Genomic DNA, 24,133 nt, shown 5'->3' with positions numbered 1-24,133 from the left:
GGGAGGGAGAGAGAGGCTGAAAATTGTCCTCTACACTTTCTCTAGTTAGCTTTTTCTTTTTTTCTTTCTCTTCCTCTCACTTACTAACCAACTCTATCACATTTTGTCCTTGTCATTTTTTTTCCCTCCTTCTGCAAGCTACACAGGAGCACCCGTACATATATATACACATACACACAGCGAAGCTTTGAACACTTCTAATCACACGCATGCAGGTGCACTATGCACACAGACGCGCGCTCGCACAATAAACCGAGAGAGCTGCTCGCTCGGCCCCTCAGCGACACCTTCGCTTCTCTCTCGCACCAATTTTCTCACACTTTCTCATTCTCCGTGTCTTCTCCTCCTTTCTTTCTCTCGCTGCCTCGCTCCGCACCTCCGCCCTCAACCGCCTCCACATATAGATCCTTTCTTTTTATAGTCAAAGCCATAGTCCCCATGGCAACACCAGAGTTGTTGATTGCCAAGGTGCTGTACGTCTAATTATGTAACTATCGCAAGGGGTTGTGTTGTTTGTGTGTTTGTGTGTGTATGTGTGTTTGTTTCTCACGCCGGCGAGTGTCCTCTATTAGCAATGCTTCTTGTTGTGATGGATCAAGCTGTGGGGCGATAATCGATCAAGGCTCACAAAAGATTGTGCAAGATGTGATGTCTTGTGTCGCAAAAATGGAACATTTGACATGTTTTATGTATCATATGTGAGAAAAAAAACATGTGTGTGCGCCTGATTTGCACACAAATGTGTGAGGGTATATATATACCAAGTGCATGTCAAAGGCAGGTGCAAAGCTATAACAGGTTTTGACAGGGTAAAATCATTTGGGGGTGCAGATGAAGTGCTTTTTTTCTATCCGGTTACGGTGCGACAACAGAATTCTCAACCGTCGATTCCTATTAAAGTGTTCGCAGGAAGCGTAAATCCTGTCTGCTCTCATTCCACATCGATTCTTATCCAGGTAGAGCGCTGAGAGGGGAAACGGAGGAGGGGGGGGACACAGTTTTATGCATTAACTCACTGTGGGAAAAATAGTTTTCGCACTCATTTACTCTATTCGTCAACAAATTCGTACAGAAGAAGAGGTGGAAGAGGAGCGAGGGGAAAAAATAATAAGATGCGGAACAAGAATAGAAAGGAAAACAGAAACTACATTTGCATTTTAACCTCTCATTCAAAACTGCTCGAAAGCCGTCCCACTACTGCCAGCGTTCAGGCTGCTTGCCAGTGGAAAGAAGGAGAAAACAGGAGGAGATAAAAAAGAGGTGGGCTGGTGTGAAATGGATCAAACAATGGATGTGAGAAAAAGCATTGCTGTTCTGCAGGCAGAAGAGAAAAAAGGAGTGGAGGAGGAGGAGGAGTGGGGGTGCGTGATAACTTGCAGCTTTTAAAATGTGCGTTTTGTAACTAGTTATTCTGACAATCAGAAAGTTGGAGAGAGTGTTTTCAGAGCTGGTTAGCGTGCCAAAGAATTGCAATCAGGAAGCAAAGGAGAATAAATTGAGATTATTTTGTCACACATACTGCTCCCAAGGTCAAGATCTTCCTCGCTTTCTGATGAATCAGACTTGTGTGCGTGCGTACGTGTGCGTGTGTGCCTGTCTATCCTCCTCTGTTTTCATGCTCCGTGTAAAAGCCATGTTGATGAAGGAATCCGCGATGATCAGAGGGTCGGACAGGGAGGTTTGCCTCCTTTTGTGATCTCGCCGTGTTTCCCTTTCATCTGCCTTTGCGGAGACGTAGTGATCTCGGTAGACACTGCTGGGACAGCAGCACCACAAAGCGAGCAGCAGCATATAGAAACAGGCCCGAGAAAGATGGCGACTGCATTTTTCATTCACACAGTTTCTCTAACAGGGATTTCAGGGTTAAGGATTGCTTTAGGATGATACTTGAGGCGTTTGAGGTCATTTAACATGCAACTTCTGCCGTTCAAATAGATCAAGAAGTGTCTTTAAACTTCCACCATCAAACCCATTTCAGCAGTAAATTCGAGTGTAACAAGTCCTTACAAATATTTTGCACGCCTGTTATTATTCAGAGACAGTTTTGGTGCAGCGCTTCATCATCTTGCAACATTTTAAACATAAGGAAATATTGATAAATGAGGGGCCAATGTCTCATTTGCCATAATGCACACACTGCAGCCACGTTGTTGTTCTACTAGCCACCTCGGTGCTACGGTGTAACAGCCAGAGAAAGCACAGACTGTGCCAATTCATAATTCATCTGGATGCTTTTTTTCCCCTTATATTTATTTCGCTCCCGTCCGCTCGGCTCTGACTGCAGCGTGCCGCTCAATCCCAGCCCAAACAACTGGGCCAAGCCGTCCCGTTGTCAGAAAATACTCCTTGATCTGACGTGATACAGATTGCCCATCTCTGTTTGTCTGTAAAGATGAGAGGGGATAAAGCAGAAGAGAATGCAACAAAAGGAAAGAGATTGGGATGTTTTGCTTTATAGTCCTCTTTACCCTCGCACACAGACGTTGAGCTCTCCGCAGTATGTTTCACTTGAACATCAAAAGAGAGGTTTGGTGTTTATATGTCAGGATGAAGAACTACAGGGGGGCAAAGAGGCAAAATACTCCCTGAGATGTGTAGACATTAGTGGGGATTTAACCTGATGGGAGTTGAAGTCGGATTTAACCAGTCGTCAACTTTCAAGCCCTTTTTCAACACGGCTATAGACTGACCCCAAAGTTCTTGGCTGAGTCCGAAAACACATACTATGCACTACATACCCAATAGGTGTACTATTGTTCAACATATTTTTTTGTGAATAAACGTAGTATGTATCTTTTTGGACGGTACTGAGCAATAATTTACGTTGCCATTTCCTGAGAACCTCGGTTGGAGATGTGTAACCATGGTAACCTGTGCCAACCTCATGCGACCAGACGATGATTTGTGAAAATCACAAAGTCTAAACTAATTTAAAAAACATATTACGGACTAGCAAAGTAAAATCTTATACCTACACTTAAATGGAAGCGTTATTGACATTACGGAGCTGTCCTTCAACGTCTGTTATGAACGTTGTCGTCACTACCGCATTACATTGTGGGATATTTATGCCACCGTAGTGTCCAGCGTTTGCATACTGTAATATTTCACCGGAAATAGTTTGCTGTAAGTTTTCACTTACTATTGTTTTCATACCAAGGTTTCAGACATACTAAAAAATCTCACATGCTGTTTTGGCGTACTAAATAGCATGTTAGTGTGGAATTTCGGCCACAATATCTTGGGACATCTCACTGCATTCTGGGTATTTTAGGGGCAGCAGCAGTTCCTGTTTGTTTGCAAATGAAACAGGTGCTGCTTTTTGAAAAATGTCCAGTAAATGATCAAAAAGTCAACAACATGGAGAGGTCACTGTTAGAGAGGCAGGAAATGAGCAGTGAATGATAACACCAGTTTGAAGATAAGATCAGACTGATTCTTGAAATTACAAACTTGAAGTATTAGTTTCATGCAGAATTAACAACAAGACACTAACAATTAAAGATGCAGCGTGTAGGATTTGACGGCATCTAGCGGTGAGGTTGGAGATTGCAACCAACTGAAACTCCTCCCGTGTGCCAAGCGTGTAGGAGAACTACGGTGGCCGACGCGAAAACATGAAAACGCGAATGGTCGTATCTAGAGCCAGTGTTTGGTTTGTCCATTCTGGGCTACTGTAGAAACATGGCGACCGGCTCCGTGAAGAGGATCTGCTACCTATGTAGATATAAATGGCTCATTCTAAGCTAACAAAAACACAACGATTCATATTTGAGGTGATTGTACACTAAAGAAAACATACTTATTAATATTATATTCCATTTCTGCCAAGAGATCCCCCTAATGATAACACACTGGTCCTTTAAGAAAATGTTGTAGACATTGTTTTAAAAAAAATATATAGTTCATATATTAATAATATATAAACTTTTAGTACTTTAATGACATTTTGATGCTAATACTTTTGTACTTTTACTTAAGTAAAATCTGAATGCATAAGTATTTCTGCACTCGGGTATCGCTACTTTTACTGAAGTAAAAGATCTGCATACTTCTTCCTCCACTGGTTGCAGAAATATATTTTTAACTGCACCTCATGTCCTATTCAGCACCACTGAATAGGACATGAGCTTGCATGTCGTTAGCATTGGGTACATTTAGGAAGGAAATTCCCAACCATAATATCACATACAACAACAACTCTAGCTCCGTCTGCTGAGTGACTGGAGCAAACATTGTTACCAAGATTAGCCTGTGAACTTGCAAAGAGCATCACTGAGTATGAGATGAGGTAATGCCATTTGACTGACTGACCTGAATTCTGCTCCTGATGAACACATCTTGTGCCATGGGAAAAATAACTTTCCTCCTCACACAAGCTGATTCCAGCTCCATTAGTCACATTACGGCACATCTCTCTGCAGTGTGCAGTGTGGTAATGGCGGTGGAAAGGTGTGAGCTGCCCTTTTTGCTACAGATGTTGTAAAATACTTCTGCGCCTCGAGAGGTTGCAAAAGTCAATAAAATGAAAATTTTACATGTACTGTAGGAGCTTTGATGGAAATGCAGGGAGTATTCCACGGGAGTGTAATGCTTCTGTGAATTAATGTAAAATCAATACTTTTAAAAATAGGTTGTCCTCTTTGCGGCCACTGGTGAAATCTATTACATGCCTGCTAAATGTTTCTAGTTTTTCAGCTAATCTCGCCACTGAGTTTTTTTGTTTTTTTCCCTGCGTACAAGGGCCCGGTTTCCCAAAAGCATCTCAGGATTATAGCCGTATTTGTTCAGCTAATGTTTCCATTGGCATGTTTCCATCCCAAGATGAGTGTTGTGCATGCTGAGATACTTTGGAAAGCAGGTCCAGGTCGCGTGCCAGTGATTTATTTGACAGAATGAGTACCGGCATTTGGTTACACTTAGACCCCGGGATGTTGCTACTGCAGAGAATCTCAACATCTGGAGCTTCTCCCTTTCAGATACATGCTTTCATATAGAGGCCACTTAGGAACCAGTAAATATATGTATGAACAGAAAGCACAAAAAAAACCAAACACCTTAAGGCTAGATTTAAAAAATTATCCAACCGTAAAACCCAGCCAACTCTTTTCCAATAAAAGTAGCTCGCAGCAATAGCTCCAAACGTCCCCAAAGGCCCTTTCACAAGCCATAGTCCGTTGGGTTAGTCCAAATCAGAGTGAAATCATTACTTTTGGTTCGTTTTCTATTTAGTGTTGTTCTGTTTGTTAGTGCTCAAATGAAAGCAGACCAAATAAAAGAATAATTTGCTGAGCGGCGTGTACGAAGAAGCAAATTTATCTTTTTTGTCTTGAGAGTTGCCACTTCTATGCAGGGAATCGCAGACTTTCACATATTGCTGTCAAACTCTGCACTGACCTACTGTGCGCACAAATCCCTTCTCCTTCAGTTTATCTCAAATGACTTTATACTGCAAACGTCACTATTTTTGTGGACTTTATTTAGAGTATTCTGTATGTTCTCTTCGGCCCAGATGTCAAGCAAACGTCGGTCAGTCCTCTCCCACTCACGTTAACCTGTCGTTTACCTGTGTCCATCTCAACAAATGCCCGTAGGGGCAGCCTGCGTTTTGGTTCGCTTGGAAACGGTCCGAGACCACCTCTCACAAGTGGTATTGGACCAATTGTTTTGGTCCACACCAGAATACGATTACAGCGTTCACAACTGCCCAAACCAACCGCACCAGAGTTCAATTAAAAACAGACTAAATATTGGCTTGTGAAAGGGCCCTAAATCTAGCGAGAAAGTCGCCAAGTCAGCAACACTGACCGTCCGCTCTTTCAGGCCTCCCTCTAAAGCCACTCCTCCAAAATTATCATTATGAACGTGAACAACGAACATGTTATTGTTAGTAGCTGTCAAACTAGCAGCTTATGGAAGACTTGGTCCGAATGAAATGATTGGACAGTCTTATTACTTTGCTACAACAGCCATAGATACAGGATTTCTTTTCTTGTTTTTTTCTTGTCAGACCATTTGATTTATTGATTGCTGTCGGCACGTAATGAGAATTTCAGCAAATATAACAAAAAAATACTTTTTGAAGAACACTACCAACCCTAGCTTTAATTCAAATGTTTTCACAATAGTAGAAGAGGAGGAATATTATGAAGGCAGCCTTTCCTTGCTTCCCTGGGAGAGTTTCATGGAGTGCTTTCTCACTGTGATAATGAAATGACCTGGCCTGCACTGCTCCACTCTCTCTCTCAAAAACACATCTGCTAGACGAGGGTGAAAATGAGAAAATCCTACCTCCTCTCCCGAGTTTCGTAAAGCACACTTTCAATATTCTTTTTCACAGGCGATGATGGGGGTGTGAGTGACTGCGTGCTCGTGTCCCTGTGAGTGTTGTGAATTACCGCGGCTGCATGTATTAGTTTGTGTGCGGGTTTTGGATGCTGGTACTGTCCTGAGCAACTTGTAATAAACTGTGTTTGAAGCGCATCTGACATAACAAGGTACTACACAGAAATTCAGTGGATAGAAATCCCATAGAGTTGTCATCCTAACAGTGTTTTTGTAACTTAATTTCTGCGGTTTGCACGCAGTGGAATCAATACAGTAAGCAGCAAAACTCAGATCAAGGACTTCAATTTTGTCCCATTTCAAGGTAGAATCCAATAAAGCAAACTACAGCCTCGCACCGTTTTCTGCTAATCTAGTGGGCCTCGCTATCAGGCCGGACTAGACCGATACAGAAGAATGACTCACCAGTTTGGTACAGCATAGGCTGCATGCAGACCATGTATTCCCTCAGCTTCTAGTTAGCAGGGAATCTATGGCAGCACTGAGGCAGAGCGCTGTCATTGAGTTACATAATCAACAGAGGAGTGGAGCAAAGAATATGTGTGTGTGTGTGTGTGTGTGTGTGTGTGTGTGTGGGTGTGGGTGTGTGTGTGCGCCCGTGCATTTGTGTAGCCGCAGTTCTTTTTGAGCTGTCGATCATGTGGTACACCAAGGCCACTCTAACACGAGGCTGCTGAGGTGGACTTTCAGCAACAATGGAGCTTAAGCCCGCCTGCGTGTGTGTGCGTGTGTGAGAGAGTATGTGTGTAAGTGTTTTTAAAAGGCGTATGCGTGGATGAATAGGCGGACGCATTCACAAGGCTGAAGAGAAAAAGGCACGCTACATGCAAGGTATTAGGTGTGCATGCTGAGAGATGAGCCAATTTACAGAACATGTGGACTCACAAGGATACATTTACATATGCATTGTGTGTGTGTGTGTGTGTGTGTGGGTGCTGACTTGTATCCTGTTGTATGTTTCCATGCATGCTTGGATGCATAGGCCTATTTTGCATGTTTGCGCATTAGCCACGCTTGTGTGTATAAGCGTGCATGTCAAGTCATTTAAGCCTACTGTTCATGTGTGTACATGTGTTCATATACTTCAGCATCTCCGTGTCTTTACGTGTGTAAATGTAGATTTTTCTCATAGTGGCATTAGACTAAAGAGAGCTTCATGTATTGTCTATATATTGCGTTGCTTCTGTTGCTCAATGATGCCATCTGGCTTCGGCTAACACCACCGCACACATCCTAGGGGAGCTATCCGTGCTAGTCAGCGTCTGGTTTTAACAACTGTTCTGGGATCGGTTGTCCGGTGGGCTGGTGCTAACTCACCCCATTATGAGCGGGATGATAAAACTGACCTTGAGGCCGTTTATTGGCGCCGGATAATGGAAACCACTGATAGAGAGCCCATGAAACTCCACTCAGCTTTCAGTTACAAAAGAAAATAATGGTTTAACCACTTAACGTTATTTTTGAACTGTATCTAGAAATGTGTGAGGGGACACTCGGCGTCTCAACTGGTGAAGTTAGATTATAGGATTATAGGTGTTCGGAATGAATACTAAAACAAAATTAAGAATTACAGTGAAGTAAAACTTTGATTCAAGTTTTGAACTAAAATAAATGTTATGATAAAGGACAGTACAAAAAACGATTAGAGGATCAGAAAAAGCGGAGGGTATCGTAATTTAAATATTTTAGGAGAACATGGGAGGGTCTTTTATCTTATTCCATATTAAAATTTTATTTCAGGCTTGCTTGTAAGATTTTTTATATTAAAATATGTACGTGATGACTGTCATGTTTGTCATGGATTACAGGTGTGTTTTGTCATTTGCAGAGGACAGCGCCAATACTTTTAAATTATCTTAATAGTAAACTAGCCGTTGCTCTTTCAAAATGAAAAGGTGGGAACAGTCCTTTATGCAAATGAGCCCGTCCAGCACCGCGCGTCCGGCTCACGAAACTTGGACCAAGCCGACAAACTAGGTGATCTAGTTCTAAAATGAAACGAGATTCAGCAGCGGCATAGTCTATTTCTCGCTTAAAATGTTTTCAGAAGTAGATTTTGGTGGATTGTTTAGACGGAATAACAGAAAGTTTACGAACAGGCCGCCACGTTGTTTCCTGTTTGAAACGGCAAGCAGAAAACTCAACGATCAGGTACGTCACCGCTTGAACGGCAAGTTGAGTGGAACAACGCGTCCTCTAGTGTCCTTGCCGGACCTGATGGACATGTACCGCTGGATTTAACATGAAAGACATGACCACTGACTATTGGTATGGCGATTTAGCTACAAATTCACAGACTGACCATACACGGTTCAGATATATACTCAGCCTATGAATATTATATGTCTATGGCTTTTAAAGTGAGAACAGAAGGAGTGGACCTGGTCTGCTCTGCACTTTGTCAAGACTGAATTAAAGTAAAAAATAAAGTAATAAAGTTTGCCGTCTTGATTCAGACTACAGAGCCTCCGTGTTGTTGTTTTGTAATCCTTATAAATATAAATGTTCTGTGTGAAAAGTATTCATGACAAAAATAATAGTTTGAAAAATTATATTGAGGTGCAAATTAAATGCACAAAGAAAATGCTGCTGGTGTTTAAAGGCCTTTAGTCAAAGGGAGAGTCCAAAGAAATTATTAATAACTCTGGAGAGGGTCTTACTTCTTTTAAAAGAATAAACATAAACTCACATATTTGCCGGTCCCTAAAATGTCGGTGCAGAGTGAAATTAAGACCAGGAAAATGAAGCGTAACCTCAGAGGGTCAGTGGCGTCGTATAGACCAGTGCTTGCATATAAAACCAGTGGAGGTGGAACACAATTAGGTCAGATTGAGGCCAGACCATTTGTATGGGTCACGGTAAAAAAGCTCATATGTATGCAGGCTTATAGGCCCCATAGGAGCACTGGGCTGACCTTGTCCTATACTCTGATCTATGTCCTCATCTCCCCCTATGTCCTCTTTTCCTCATTCCTCCCCCCTCCTCCTCTTTCATCACCACATTTCTCTCTTCTCAAACACCCCCACTTTTACTGTTTTCCATTAGTTTCTCTTCTCATTCTGTTTAGTTTCACCCCTCCTAAAAACTCCCTCTTTCCTACCCAGCGCTGTTTTTTATTCACATCCTTCTTTCACTTTTTTTTTACTCATTTTTTAACTCCCTTTTTTTCTCTCCATTCCCCAATTCCTTTATCCCCTCTCGTCCTTTTTCCATATCAACAGCCAGTCTGATAAATAATGCATCACAGCACATTAAAAACATTAGTAGGGTTCTCTTGGCTGTCAAAGAGAGGGAGGAGACGAGGGAGAGGAAGGAATGGGTAACTCCGTTTTAAATAAGTGTTATGGAGAATGATGTGATTTAATATTAGCGGCGGAAAAAGCGCCACGCAGGAAAAAAGGGTGAAGGTCCGAGCGTTAATTGCGTTTGCGTCGTGACATTGTGTCCCCCGCGCTCAAAGGTTCTCGCCTTTGGTGGATCATCTGAAAGCCCCGAGATTCATTAAGATGATGACTGTATCAGCAAACTGTGAAGAAAAGATTTAATGACATTTAGCAAAACACTGATGCTGCATCACACAGAACCTTGACCTTTCCCTCCTCCCCTTTCATCCTCAGCTTTCTCCTTTCCTCTCCTCCTTTCTCCTCTCCTCTCCTTTTCTCTTCCCCCCTCTCTTCTCCTTTCCTTTCCTCTCCTCTCCTCCTTTCTCCTCCCCTCTCCTTTCCTCTCTCCTCCTATAATCTCCTCTCCCCTTTCCTTTCCTCTCCTCCTTCCTCCTCTCCTCTCTCCTCCTATATTCTCCTTTCCCCTTCCCTCTCCTCTCCTCTCCTCTAATCTCCTCTCCCCTACCCTCCTCTCCTCTCTCCTCTCCCCTCTCCTTTCCTCCTCTCCTCCTCCCCTCCCCTCCCCCCTCCTTCCTTCCTTCCATTCCTCCTGGCAGCGTGGCGATTGGCATTATTAAAAATTGATTGGCGGCGAGCGTTTAGCAGGGTGGTGAGGCGGAGAGGGAAGGTTTGACAGGCAGGAGTGAAATGAAAGGAGGGCCTCGGCGGACACACTGTGGAAAGGTCTCACTGGGGGACAGAGTGTGTGTGTGTGTGTGTGTGTGTGTGTGTGTGTGTGTGTGTGTGTGTGTGTGTGTGTGTGTGTGTGCACACATACAAGCTTGTGTGTGAGACGAAAAGAGGATTTTGCAGCAGGACCATTTTGTAGTGAGACTTAACTTGTACGTACTATTATTCTGTTGATTTTGCCGTGTGTGTGTGTACACATCCTCCACCACCACCATGTTGTGTCCGAGCTGTCCACACAGACCACTTCACGATAGCACCCACAGAGAGGAGACACCGCTCTGCTGCTGACCCAGAGTTACCTCTCAACCATCCTCCCTCCATCCCTCTCTCCGTCGTTCCCTTCATCCCTTTGCTTATCCCCCTTTCCAACCCTTCTCTCTCCTTTCATCTCACATCAAATAATATTTCCAACCCATATTCCCAACCAGCTATTCCCCCAATGGCTATAAGTGCTACAGCTTTGGCGATTTTCAATACACTTTACCCGCAATTTGGCTGAGTGATTCTGAAAAACTTTTTTTTCGGCGGTGGTGGGAGAGGGATAAAAGCATGTGCTATTACATGGCGCTTACTGCTTGTCTCTTTGTCCTCTCTTTCTCTGTCACAGATGAACAGACCAATCCAGGTGAAGCCAGCAGACAGCGAGAGTCGAGGAGGTACTGTGCGCTCTTCCTTTCCTCTCCCCCCCTTCCCTTGCTACCTTCCTTCCCTTTGTTCTAGCCCTACACACATGCTGCCTGTGCGCATCAGCCTCACCATTATCTGTCCCATTAGACGAAGCCCCGTACCTCGACGCAGGCTGACAGCGCGGCCTGGCCGGACCCTCCAGTATTCAGAACACATTATGTAAACAGCGCTCCTCCTGGCTCCTTTCTCGGAGTTTCATCATACGCACTGATGCATGTACATGCAACGCACATGCACAGCAACATGCGTAACGCTCGAGGGGAAAGCAGGTCACTTCTTTTTGTCAAACACCTTTAATAACGCCGTCTGCAGCAGTCTCATCGGACTTCTGTCACAAGTTCGCATCGGCCAAACGAACCGCAGATTCAATTGACAGATCCGTGTGAATGAAATGTCTAGTCTGGTGTTTTGTGTGTGCCGTTACTGTATTGACAGCCAAGACAGCTTAAAGCACATTTTCTATGTCTAGACATGTAGTGACCTGCTCCTGACATCAATCAATGGACTGTACAAGAGAAGATTGATGCAGTTTGACCGTTTTTGGCTGGACTCTTTCAAACTTTGCAGTTGTTGGTATAATTGGCACCAGACCGATTCTTCAGTCGCAAGACAGAGGGAAAGAGAGAGAGGAGGGAAAAGAGGAAATAGAGCATGCAAGGAGGTCAAGGTTGATAAGCAGAGAGAAACATAAGGACTGAGAGAAAGGTGTTAGCCTGTATAGGGGAAAAAAACGTTGAGGTAAGGAGGAGAGATTGTGTGACATCCTCTTCTTCTATTTAGTTTGGTGGTGCTCTGAGTATGATTGATGGAGCAGGAGGGAGCAGAGGCAAGCACCGAGCGTGAGGAAGCAAAGTGAGGGCAATACAGGCCGTCCATACCTCTATCTGTTATTTGGGTCTACCTTTCTCTGTATGCATGTCCTCAGCCCACTTCTATGCTCCACACTTGCATCTATTTCTTTTTTCTTAGACTTAGATGCTTTAATCGTACAAAAGCACCGTGGAAATATGCCATTACAAGTAAAAGTCCTGCACTGATGTAAAAGTACAGAAGTATCAAAAAATAAAAGTACTTAGTCTGCAGAAAAATGTCCCCTGTGACACTGTGTTATTATGTATTACATTTTTAAACTTTTAATAATGATGCATCAGTGTAACATTTTGCTGTTTTAGCTGGTGGAGTTGGGGCTACAGTACTTTTAAAAATGTCATATAAAGTTAGGTAGTTTAGTCCAGTGGTTCTCAACCACAAGGGTCAGGCCTCCTCCTGCGGGCCACAACATAAATCTGGGGGGTAGTGAGAGGATTAATGGGGGCTGGAAAGAGGGGAAAAAAACAAAAGAACAAAAGTTCTGCTACACAGATTATTTTTATTTGGGATTTTTCTATAAACTTTGTGAAATAATAATGGGTAATTGGGGCCTTGAACAGTTATTTTTATTTATTTATTTTATTTTATTGTTTATCTTTGCAGGGACAGAATACAATTAAAAGTAATTGCACCAGAGTTAGCTCGCAGCTAATTTACATCTGGTGTCCCTGAACAGGTAGAAAAAAACAACCACAGAACAACAAAGACACTAAATAAAAAACAGCTATAGACTGTATAAGAAGTGGACATAGTCACGGTGACGTCTCCCATTGGTTTGTGGACTGCCATTTTGAAACCCTGAGTTCGCCATTTTGGCCGTCTCCATCTTGGTTTCTTGCAACCAGAAGCTACGGTACAACCGAACGCTGAATAAGGCATTTTTAGGCGTCCAAAAAAGTTATAATTAACTTTCATGAACTGAAAACTCACTGTGAAAGGGTTAAAGTTGGAGTTGGAGGCGACCTGTCAATCACAAGGTAGCCACGCCCTAAAGCATACCCTGCTTTATGGTCTATTTGACTCTAAATGGGACCATAATTTACTAAATGAACATCATGCTGTATTGAAGAAGACTTGAAACAAGCGATTGAGATCATAAACTCATGTTTACAATGTTTACTGAAGTAATAAATCAAGAGAGAAGTAGGCTCATTTTCTCCTAGACTTCTATACAATCAGATTTCTTGTTGCAACCAGAGGAGTCGCCCCCTGCTGGATATTAGAACGAATGCAAGTTTAAGGCACTTCAGCATTGGATTCACTTCTCTGACCCGGAGGTAGCCACCTGGAAACAGCGCAATACATAAAAGTCCATCAGTGTGAGATAATAAATCAAATCAGTATGATAAATACAATAAATACAAGGCAATCATTGGTGGTGATACTTTCGTGATGACTTAAGCCAAAGCTTAAGGCTTCCACTTCCCCAGAAAGCAGATTGACCAAAGGCTGCCTTTCTGAACTGCTGTATCCAGTCACCCCAATTTAAAATAAACCATCTGGGACGTTGAGACACAAAATCACTCTTTGGTGGAACAAATCTGAAACACGAGGAGCTGAACTACATACTTTTTATACGGGTCAGAGTCACAAGTCAAAAAGGTTGGCCGCCATAATCTTTAGCAATGCATTGTATTCTAGAAGCTTATCATATGTGTTTTAATTAGGGCTGTCAAAGTTAACGCAATAATGACGCATTATCATCGTGTGAGGGTTTCTGGACAACATTTGTCATTGTTTTGAGTTGTTGATTAATTTCCAACAATAAATATATATGTAAATTTGCATAAATCAAGCATATTTGAGTATTAAATACTTGACAAATCTCCCTTTAAGGTACATTTTGAACAGATAAAAAATGTTGCAATTAATCGTGATTAACTATGGACAATCATGCAATAAATCACGATTAAATATTTTAATCGATTGCCACCCTAGTTTTAATATAAAGCATTAATCTGAAAAGTAACTATATCTGTTTAATAATATATGTAGTGGAGTAAAAAGTGCAATATTCCCCTCTGAAATAGAGTGGTTGAAATATGAAGCAGCAGAAAATGGTAATACTCAAGTAAAATACAATACTGTGAATGTGTGACTGATAATGAAAAGGAATACTACTGTTGTGCAGCAAAAATACATAATGAAATTAGATAGTAATATACTTTATGATTCTTGGTAATACTCCTGTTGCCTACTAAATATTACAGTAGTGGAGGGACATCAGGGAGTCATTGACATATGCCAATAGAAAGATGTAATGTTTATTGGTGCCTTCCTTGGGGAACTGTAATGAGGTGTGTACCATGAATGTGTGTGAGTGTGAGAAGGTGGGGGGGCCAAACATTTCAAGATCTGTGTGTGCATATGTGTGTGTCCTCCACCCCTGATGTGCGCTCCACTCTTGTAAACAGTCCCCCCGCCCCCCACACACCCAGTGCAAGGCCAGAGCACAGATTAGTCTTGTTGACTCTGCAAGGACACCCTGTCAGGAACAGGCAGTGGGGAGCGGACCCCTAAGCATGCACGCACACACACACACAGATAACCACACCTACACATAGCGTTAATTTACAGAGCGCATTCAGAGGCAATTGCACTGAGGCTCATTAATTTCCCAACATATACATCCATTTCCACAGAGCTCAGATTCTGTGCAACGTTAAAAACAGACGGCGTTGCCCACAGACACATCTGTTACTGTTGTGCGCTAACACACTTTCACCGTCTGCTTCACGATTTCCCCTCAAACGCTCACTCAGTGACTCAATCACGCCGTCATGGTGAATAATGGACCGACGCTGGACCTCTCTCTGGCTATATTTTATTAAATCCCATACATATAATGTGTATCTGATTATCCTGCGATTTCTTTTTTACATCATAAAAGTTTTTATTTGTTGAAAAAATTTGAAAAATTTGGGTTAGGGAGGTGTTGCTTTTCATCCACAGAGACTTTTTCACCAAATGTTCTGAAATGCCAATTTTAACTTCAAGAAAGAAGAGGACAGCAGTTGCTATGTGCAAAAGACTGGTTGCTATGCTATGTGTCCGTAAATGAGAAATAGACCAAGAAATGTGTTAAATTAGTGCTGTGTGACTTGATAACAGCATGAACAAGTCATTTTCCTAATGTTTTATCTGGTGTATCCCTGTACAGAAAGTGGGCATTTTGTTTTGAAAGTGTTTCTGCCTCTTTCCCCCATTGTTTGAATGGTAGTTTGAACATCTAATAAGAAGTGTCAGCCATTTAAGAAACAAGATATCATCTTCAATTTGATACCAGGCGGAGTAGATGATTTTTTTATATTGTGCTTATTCATGCTCTGTTAAAGACGACATACGCCTACACATATGTATAGGCCTGTATACATGTAAATAACGTAGAATTAAGGTTGCCAGGCTCTAACAAAGAATTTATATATTCTTTTTACACAGTTAAATTGAATTTTCAGAGTAGGGCTGCAAACTAACGATTATTTTCAATGTCGATTTAATCTGTTGATTATTTTCTCGATTAATTAATTAGTTGTTTGGTTTATAAAATGTCAGAAAATGGTGAAAAAGGTTGATCAATGTTTTCCCAAAGCCCAAGATGACGTCCTCAAATGTCTAGTTTTTTCCACAACTCAACGATATTCTGTCATAGAGGAGTAAAGAAACCTGAAAATATATTTATCAGTGCTTTCCAGTGGTCATGCTGGGGGGAAATGTGTGCATATTACCCTCCCGTGCAACCCCACATTTATTCAATTGTCTGCTGGATTCAACATAACCTTTGACTTTATGCATATTCCTTGTTATTTCTGGTAGATTATATTTATTTTTATCTAATGTGTTTCACAGTTGAACTTGCTGCCTCATTATTGTGCAGCAGGCACCAGCATCCTGTGTGTGATGCATATTTAATAATAATAACAGCCAAATGTGTTGTCACATGTAAACAGAGGAGCCCCCCGGACAGACTCGCTGTGGAACTTAACTTAGATTTGCATTAAATATTAATCATGTTCTGACCTGAGGACAGGCACACCGACGTGTCTGTCTGTCTAATACCTGTGACAGGCACGATTCCTCACAGGGAGTACTCGGTGTACTAAAACTGGCCGATTAGCCTGATAAGTCAGACCAATGGATTGTCACAAAAGACATTGTTAGTTTCCATTAGATATCATGTCATCGCCGACAAACACATCAGGTCAAAGAGCTACATAGATGTTGTGTGAAGGTGTTGTCTCTCTTCCCGTAATGAATTTTCACAACTATGTAAACATAAAATATGATAGAAGACAAATGGAAGACCGAATTTACCAGTTCCCTTAGTCTCACTTATTGATCCATAAGGGATTCATTTAGCATATATAATATCTAAACTTAATCAGAGAGAGTATTTTATTCTTCCCTCGTGTTCAGATATGTCAAAGTATCACTACAATTCTACTACGACATGTTGTTGGCACAAAGGGGACAACAGACCCACTCATTTAGGTTTTGGAAAAACGTCACGGTTGGCCTTAAAATAAGATTTAAAAAATCAGATGGTATGGAGCAAGATGCTACACATAAAGGAATGGAAGATTTGTATAACCACAACCTTCACTCACTGTCCTCTCATGAAGAATGGAGTATCATATTAGCCTCTTATCATACATTTTGAGCTACTCTACAACTGTAAGGCAGACTGGTTGGTGGCTCAGTCTGACTGGAAGTGAAATAGTAGCAAGTAACAATATTTTCTGTAGGGATGTCCTCGATCAAAGAAATTCGCTGTCGACTAACACTCGTAAGATTTTGTTGACTAATCGATTAATTGATCTAATCGACAGATCTATAAAACTGAGTTCCTCCACAAAGAATCCCAATAAAAGCACCACTTTAAATCTTGTGTTTACCAGAGATGTGCTCATAAGTTTATTGGAAATAAGTCATTCAGCATGAAAAAAGCATAAAAAAACGACTAATCGACTAAAGACATCTTAGTTGACTAAAACCAAAACGACTAATCGACTAAGAAGAGGCAGCTCTAATTTTCTGTCACAAAGAGATTAGGCACGTAGTTGTAGACAACACATTTACTGCAGGAACAAGTTGAGCAAACTACTGAATAAGATGTGAGCGAGCATCGTGTTAGAAAAACGTTGAAAAGCTGCACCATGAGCATCTGTGACCAGAACTCACGCTGCTGAGGGCACAGCGCCAACCATGTTCCCACAGGACACAGAGACTGCACAGAAAGAACTTTTCTTGCCTTGATCATGAGTTCATCTTCCACTTTAAATTTGTGGATAATGCACATATAGCTTTTGCTATACAGCAGCTCACTTTTTCAGTGCTAATGCACATACATTAGGGTATCTGGAGTGCCTACCGACTGTGAAATAAGACAACCCAGTCAGTTTTTTCAGCGAGGACTGCTTAATCAGCGCCACTGAAATTTGTCAATACTGTCAACAAATTTCAAATTCATGTTGTTATGTAATATAATTATGGGCATCTGTCACTGACTTGTTATGAACATTTTAATTGTTATTCTATTGTTATTGTACTGCTGATGTCTTCCAAATGGAGCTGAGCACCTACGTATGACCATGAACCCTTTGTTTACAATAAGCATACTCGTCAAGAATTTGTGGTTAAGCAAATAGCTTCGAGCCAATCGCTTCATTCAAACAATTGAGATCTAAAGACGTGCGAACAAATGGGTGGATAACATATGTTACCTTGGATAACATATACAGTCTGTTGTCTTTTGCATGCAAGTAAGGTTGAGTAAAAAAACGCTGCTATTTCAGTCAACATAGCGTGCCTTTATGTAGAATATCAAAAGGCATCTCTGAGCCTCTGATCGTGACCTATTCCTTTTCCTTTTAGAAGACAGAAAGCTCTTTGTGGGTATGCTCAACAAGCAACAGTCAGAAGATGACGTGCGGCGCCTTTTCGAGTCCTTCGGCAGTATCGAGGAATGCACCATCCTCAGAGGTCCCGACGGAAACAGCAAAGGTGAGTTTATAGCTGTTTATGACTTTGAGCCAGCACACTCTTTTTCACAGGCTACTGCACAGAAATGATTTGGCCTTTCAAAGTTGGTGACTTTGCAAAGTTCTCCCTTTTAAACGCTTCACGTTGAGCGATGCCAAAGCGGGAATATTTCACAATCATCAGAGGAGCGGTTACATAAGAAAACTGTAGATCAGTGATTCGTAACCTTTTTCCTTGAGGAATCCCTTTTCTATCATTGAGTAAACTGACAACCCCTGACTGCTTATGGATATTTCATATTATATTCAATGCATAACAATAACAGTACAGAACAACTGATAAACTGTACAATTAACCCAAATAGTGAATGCAAGAATTGCATGAAGTTTGTGTAAAACGAGCGATTTGGATGAATTTTGAGCAAATTATTTCCTGTGAATATTGAAGCATCAGAGATGAGTTTTCCTGTTTATTTTTGGGATTTTTAATATATAAGTATGTAACAATAATGTATAAATCCAAATATATATATATATATATATACACATTTATTTATTAATTTATCTATCTATTTGTCCATTTATCTATTTATCTATTTATTTAATTATTTATCTATTTATCCATTTATCTATTTATCTATTTATTTTAAAGTTGTCTTACACCCCTGAAACTAAAGAAAGCCTCACGACCCCCCGTGAAGCTTTGGCGACCCCTAATGGGGGTCAGAACCCCCAGGTTGGGAACCAGTGCTGTAGATTCTGTACATTTCAACAGTAAATGCCATGTGAAGGCTTTGCCACACAGGGAAGAGAGATAGAAACTCTTTACAGATGAACCCCATTAACCTCATGACTCAACCTACATGGCAATGATGAAGAACCAAGTCATCCTCCTTATTAACCACCAGACTTCATGTCATGCCAGAAAAATGTCCTTTTCCAAATGTTGTCTACACAAGTTCACTGCCTGAAGTTCATCAGCGGGCTTAGCAGCCAATCAATGAGGCCCGATGATAACTAAGCCTGATGATTACAGTGGGCTTGATCATTCTGATTCCTCCGTGAAGCTCCATTAACAAGGCCTCATCAGCCAGCTTACTCGGCTAAGTGGGCTTTAGCTCAATAATTACTGGGAACTTGATCATTCAAATTCATCAACGGGGGCTTGTCAATAGTAAGCGACACCAAAACGCTGCGGCATTTTAAGCCCCATCAGACGATCCCAAAGTTGTTAATGGTGTCAGAGTGGCATGTTTAGCCCGCTTATTGAGCGCCGATGCACACTGATGCAGCCCTCCTCAGCTAAGAGGGTTTTGTTTACTAAATGTTTGTTGCTGTAATGTTGTAGGAAACTTATCCTGGGTGGAGAAAAACAGGAACATTTCACTTGTTGTCTTGTTACTGGCAATGTTTTGCATCGATACTGTATGATATACTATTCAGCAAACTTTTCCCTTTTGTCTCCCCCCCCTCTCTCTCTCTTCAGGCTGTGCATTTGTAAAATACTCCTCTCATGCTGAAGCTCAGGCAGCCATCAGTGCACTACACGGCAGCCAGACAATGCCTGTGAGTACATCCTAACTGTGTGTGTGAGATTTATGTGAGAGAGGTGAGTCACGTAGCGAGATGAGTCACATAGAGCTTAATTACCTTCTTAAAGTTGAGTTAAGCTATACTTTATTAATCCCAGAAAGGAAGTTTGTCCTTTGCATACGACCCGTTCTAACTATTTCAGGGCAAATGGGTGCAGGCTAGAAGCTCTGACGCCATCGCCTTGGCAGGAGAGGATGTGTGAAAGATACAAGCTTATGTCATGTGTATCAGTACTCGCTAACATGTACTGCGTGGCGTGTTTGTGTGTGTATGTGTGGGTGGGTGGATGGGTTGGTGCACAGGGCGCCTCATCCAGTCTGGTGGTGAAGTTCGCCGACACGGATAAAGAGCGCACCATCCGCCGCATGCAGCAGATGGCTGGTCAGATGGGCATCTTCAACCCGATGGCCCTGCAGTTTGGAGCCTACGGAGCCTACGCTCAGGCAAGACACCCCGCAACACGTCTTTGTTATCTACAGTTATTTATTCAATGAACCGTGGATATTAAATGGAGTGCTCAAGCCTAGCTCACACATGAATTTCAAATAGCAAAAAAAAAAAAGATGAGCTCCTTATTAATGTTGGTTTGGAAAAAAATAACAATTTTCATGAGATTCAACACTTTTATCTAGTAGTCTCTGTTTTCCTCACTTTCTTTCTAATCCCCCACTCCCTCCTTCCTTCTTTCTTAACTCAGTAACCTCTCTAAGTCATTCTCCTCTTTCTTTTCATTATTCTCAACCCTCCCGATAATCCCCTCTCCTCCGCTGTGCAGGTGCAGCAGCAGGCGGCATTGATGGCGTCTGTAGGCCAGGGAGGCTACCTCAGTCCAATGGCAGCCTTTGCTGCTGCCCAGATGCAGCACATGGCCACCATCAACGGCATCCCTGGAGCACCGCTGACCCCAACGTCAGGTAACACTGGTCAAAAGACCAAAAGGTTAAAGGGCCAGAGGTGGAAAGAGTACTGGAATAATGTACTCAAGTAAAAGTATTGTTACTTTAAATTAGGACTGTCAAAGATAACGTGATAATAACGAATTGTACCGGGCTCAGTTTTACAGCTAGAGTACTTATGTCATTTGAAACTGGAAAACCTAAGGGATCCATTGGTTCCAACCATGTCATGCTCATTGCAAAATGTTAAATAACACTCCAAACTTGCGTTAAATCATGACGAGGAAAAACTGACGTGGCCATTTTCAAAGGGGTCCCTTACCCTTGACCTCAAGATATGTGAATTAAAATGGGTTCTTTGGGTACCCACGAGTCTCCCCTTTACAGACATGCCCACTTTATGATAATCACATGCAGTTCTGGGGCAAGTCATAGTCAAGTCAGCACACTGACACACTGACAGCTGTTGTTGACTGTTGGCCTTGAGTTTGCCATGTTATGATTTAAGCATATTTGTTATGCTAAATGCAGTACCTGTGAGGGTTTCTTGGCATTAACTGTCCTTGTTTTGTGTTGTTAATTGATTTTTAATAATAAATATATACATACATTTGCATAAAGCAGCATATTTGCCCACTCCCATGTTGATAAGAGTATCAAATACTTGACAAATCTCCCTTTAAGGTTGAACAGATACAAAATGTGTGATTAATTTGCGATGGACAATCATGTCTTGGTAACGTGTCCCACATTGTCCCACACAAACATACTCCCACATTTGGTTTGTTGGGATCTGGTCACCCTACCACTGATTATCAATTATAAATATACAACAGCCTTCCTCAGTGTAACTTCACAAGAATTAATCACAAAAGTGCAGAGAAATAAAATAATAAAAATGATCAACAATAATTAAAAACGAGCTATGGACACAACATGAAACATATTTTTAGAATCAACAGTAGAATAAAACATCAACAAAGCAGACAAAGTGACATGTTAACAATATTAACTCAATTTATATCCATGACAACAACACTCTCTAGATGAGAACGTCAACAGCCACGTCGTCGCCTAGCAACGTAGCTACTTGTCGGCGCACTTCGCGGTGTGTACAGACTGCGCAGTCTCTCCTTTGCTGCATTATGTTTTATTTATATATATATGGTTGTTGTACTCACCTGTCTGAACGGCAGAGTCCTCCACAATCTGAACTCGGCCCCATAACTCGGTCCGTGAACGCAACATTTATAACGTATATAATTTACGGACTGACGTCATCACGTAGACACTGTGGAGCTGACGTCCTCCCGCGGCTGCAGAAACACCTGCAGCTTCTTCTCTAGTGCAAATGCTGATTCATCTCTTGTCTTCTGGTCCATTCTCACACAGTTTATCAGGACGTTTTTCATGCATCTATTTCTTCAAATAAATTATGACATTAACTTGTCATTAACTACTGCTATGGACGCTCTGCAGGACAGATAATAATTCACTATACTCACTTTTAACAGTCTCTTCTGCACCATACTCACTTTTAACAGTCTCTTCTGCACAATATTCATTTTTTTAATAGTCCTGTATCACAGCTGTTACCCTGCACTATATTCAGTTTTAACAGTTTTCTTCATCTCCTTGTATTTTTATATCTGGTATATTTTTTTGTACTTCGTACTTTGCACTACTAACTTTTTTTACTGCCTTTTTACTAACATGTTTTGCACTATGGAACTGTGATGCTGGACCTTGAATTTCCCTCATGATCAATATAGTTACTATCTATCTATCTATCTATCTATCTATCTATCTATCTATCTATCTTTCTATCTTCAAATTTACAAATGCCTTTTTTTAATCACAAAAAGTATGAGATGCTTTTGATAATAGTGGTAACAGCAATGTACAGTAATGGATAAAAAACAGTATGTCCCTTTAAAGCCTTGCTGTAGCATTGCAGTTGGAAAAGGTACAAAGTGCACTGGATTTAAATGGGCATATCATTACACAGAATCTATACATGTTTCTAGATGCATTGAAGGGGTGCAAATGAACATAACGCACTGTGGCATAACATGCGATCAGGTGAGACAAATATGTAATTGGTACCCATAAAATATCAACATAGGATTCATTATTCTTTAGGGCTGTCCCGAATACTATTTTTTAGGCTTCGAAGCTTCGTTGAGAAATATTCGAAGGTATTCGAAGTTTCGCAGCGCAGCAGGCTGACACTGTTCTTCTGTCTGTCTCCATCTCCCTCGTTTCAGTGCCCGAGACAGCGGCAACCTCTACACACAACAAACAGTGATATCCGTCTGAGAATAACTAATAATAATTCATGTTGAATATGCATAATGTTGTGGGATTATTCCTTATTTCATGGTGTTATGTCCCTCTTTAGTATAAATACAAGTAAAGAGACGATAACACGATAAACAAAAGAAGATGGGAGTCAAAGTTGAGGTGGAAACAGAAAAAGAAAAAGAGTTATTTATTTACACAATACTTCAAATAATCAAAAAGGTTCACAAAAAAAAGGTGGTTGTGCCAAATAAAGAAAAATTAAGAAAACAAAACTAGGCCTAACTAATTGCTATCTCATAAAACAAAGCCACACAAAGAATCACTTATCTAAAAAAAAAAGACCTTCACAACGAATACAAAGGTGGCACTGACCAGTAACCTAGTGTTTCTATACAAAAGATGATGACTATGTGAATGAAAAGTGTATAGGGTACTCCGGTTTACCTACAGTCCTCCACCTCCCACCACAGACCCTTTTCTAATCTCTAATCTAATCTATTTTGTGATTTATACATTATTATTACATACTGATTTGGAGGTCGATTACTATGGCGATGGTCGAAGCTTTGGCCTAGCGTCAGCCCTCCTATTCTTATACAATATATGTGAGTTTCAGATCTGTTGTGTCACAGTAAGGGACATACTAGGACAAGAAATCAGCCCTGACATTTAGTGTCTTCACCGGCCCACTGGACCGACCCCTCTGACATTTCCAGGAGTTACTAGGTGGCCAAGTCAAAGTAAAACTTCTCCATAATGTCTTGTGGGGGGAAACAATACAGTGTGATGCTTACCGTTTCTCTCTGTGTCTGACCCGCGGCTGCAGGTGGCAGTACTCCTCCAGGCATCAGCGCCCCCACAGTGACCAGCATCCCCTCCCCCATTAGTGTAAATGGTTTTACTGGCATGCCGCCCCCCCAGGCAAACGGTCAGCCTCCTGCAGAGGCTGTCTTCACCAACGGAATACACCATTACCCTGGTAAGTCTGATAAATTCAGGGGGGCATGTATGCAAACACACAACTCCGAGTAACAGAAGTGCTGTATAAATTATGAATACACAGTTTGTCATGTTAAGCCATGACTTCAAGAGAATGGAGCTTAAACCCTCAGAGGCTCTGCAGCAAACGCATCCATTGTAACGGGAAAGTGTGCATGCTGCTGGCTTACAGGCGTGAATAGCCTTGAAGCATGTTCAGGAGGCCGAGGCCAGACGAATTTAGCCCACAGACAGACAGTCAGCATGTCGAGGAGATGAGTGTTTGGCAAAGGTGCTTATGGGCTGCTGGAGCCTCAGTATGCGCTTGTGTCATGAGCCGTGGCTAGTACCTCATTGGTTTTTTGTCTGTGAAGAGGTGGAAGAAAAATCTGTCTTCTTTTTTTTTTTA

At 41.6% G+C, this 24,133-nt stretch overlaps 1 protein-coding gene across 13 annotated transcripts in view; it reads left to right on the top strand.

Moving 5' to 3' along the window:
• The window catches only part of celf4 (CUGBP, Elav-like family member 4), a 99,206-nt gene that overhangs the window by 63,074 nt on the left and 11,999 nt on the right, over window positions 1-24,133 (top strand). For 9 of the 13 annotated variants that reach the window (XM_074628607.1, XM_074628718.1, XM_074628700.1 and 6 more), the window contains exons 3-8: window positions 11,026-11,074; window positions 17,847-17,975; window positions 19,440-19,519; window positions 19,849-19,989; window positions 20,322-20,460; window positions 23,573-23,725. In XM_074628607.1, coding sequence (XP_074484708.1) covers window positions 11,026-11,074; window positions 17,847-17,975; window positions 19,440-19,519; window positions 19,849-19,989; window positions 20,322-20,460; window positions 23,573-23,725 — 691 coding nt within the window. The remainder of the gene's footprint in view (window positions 1-11,025; window positions 11,075-17,846; window positions 17,976-19,439; window positions 19,520-19,848; window positions 19,990-20,321; window positions 20,461-23,572; window positions 23,726-24,133) is intronic. The other 4 variants (XM_074628681.1, XM_074628737.1, XM_074628728.1 and 1 more) reach the window with 1 other exon arrangement.

Source organism: Sebastes fasciatus, chromosome 1 (genome assembly GCF_043250625.1).
Source record: "Sebastes fasciatus isolate fSebFas1 chromosome 1, fSebFas1.pri, whole genome shotgun sequence".
NCBI classification, from domain to species: Eukaryota; Metazoa; Chordata; class Actinopteri; order Perciformes; family Sebastidae; genus Sebastes; species Sebastes fasciatus.
This window is presented reverse-complemented; position numbering and strand designations above follow the sequence as displayed.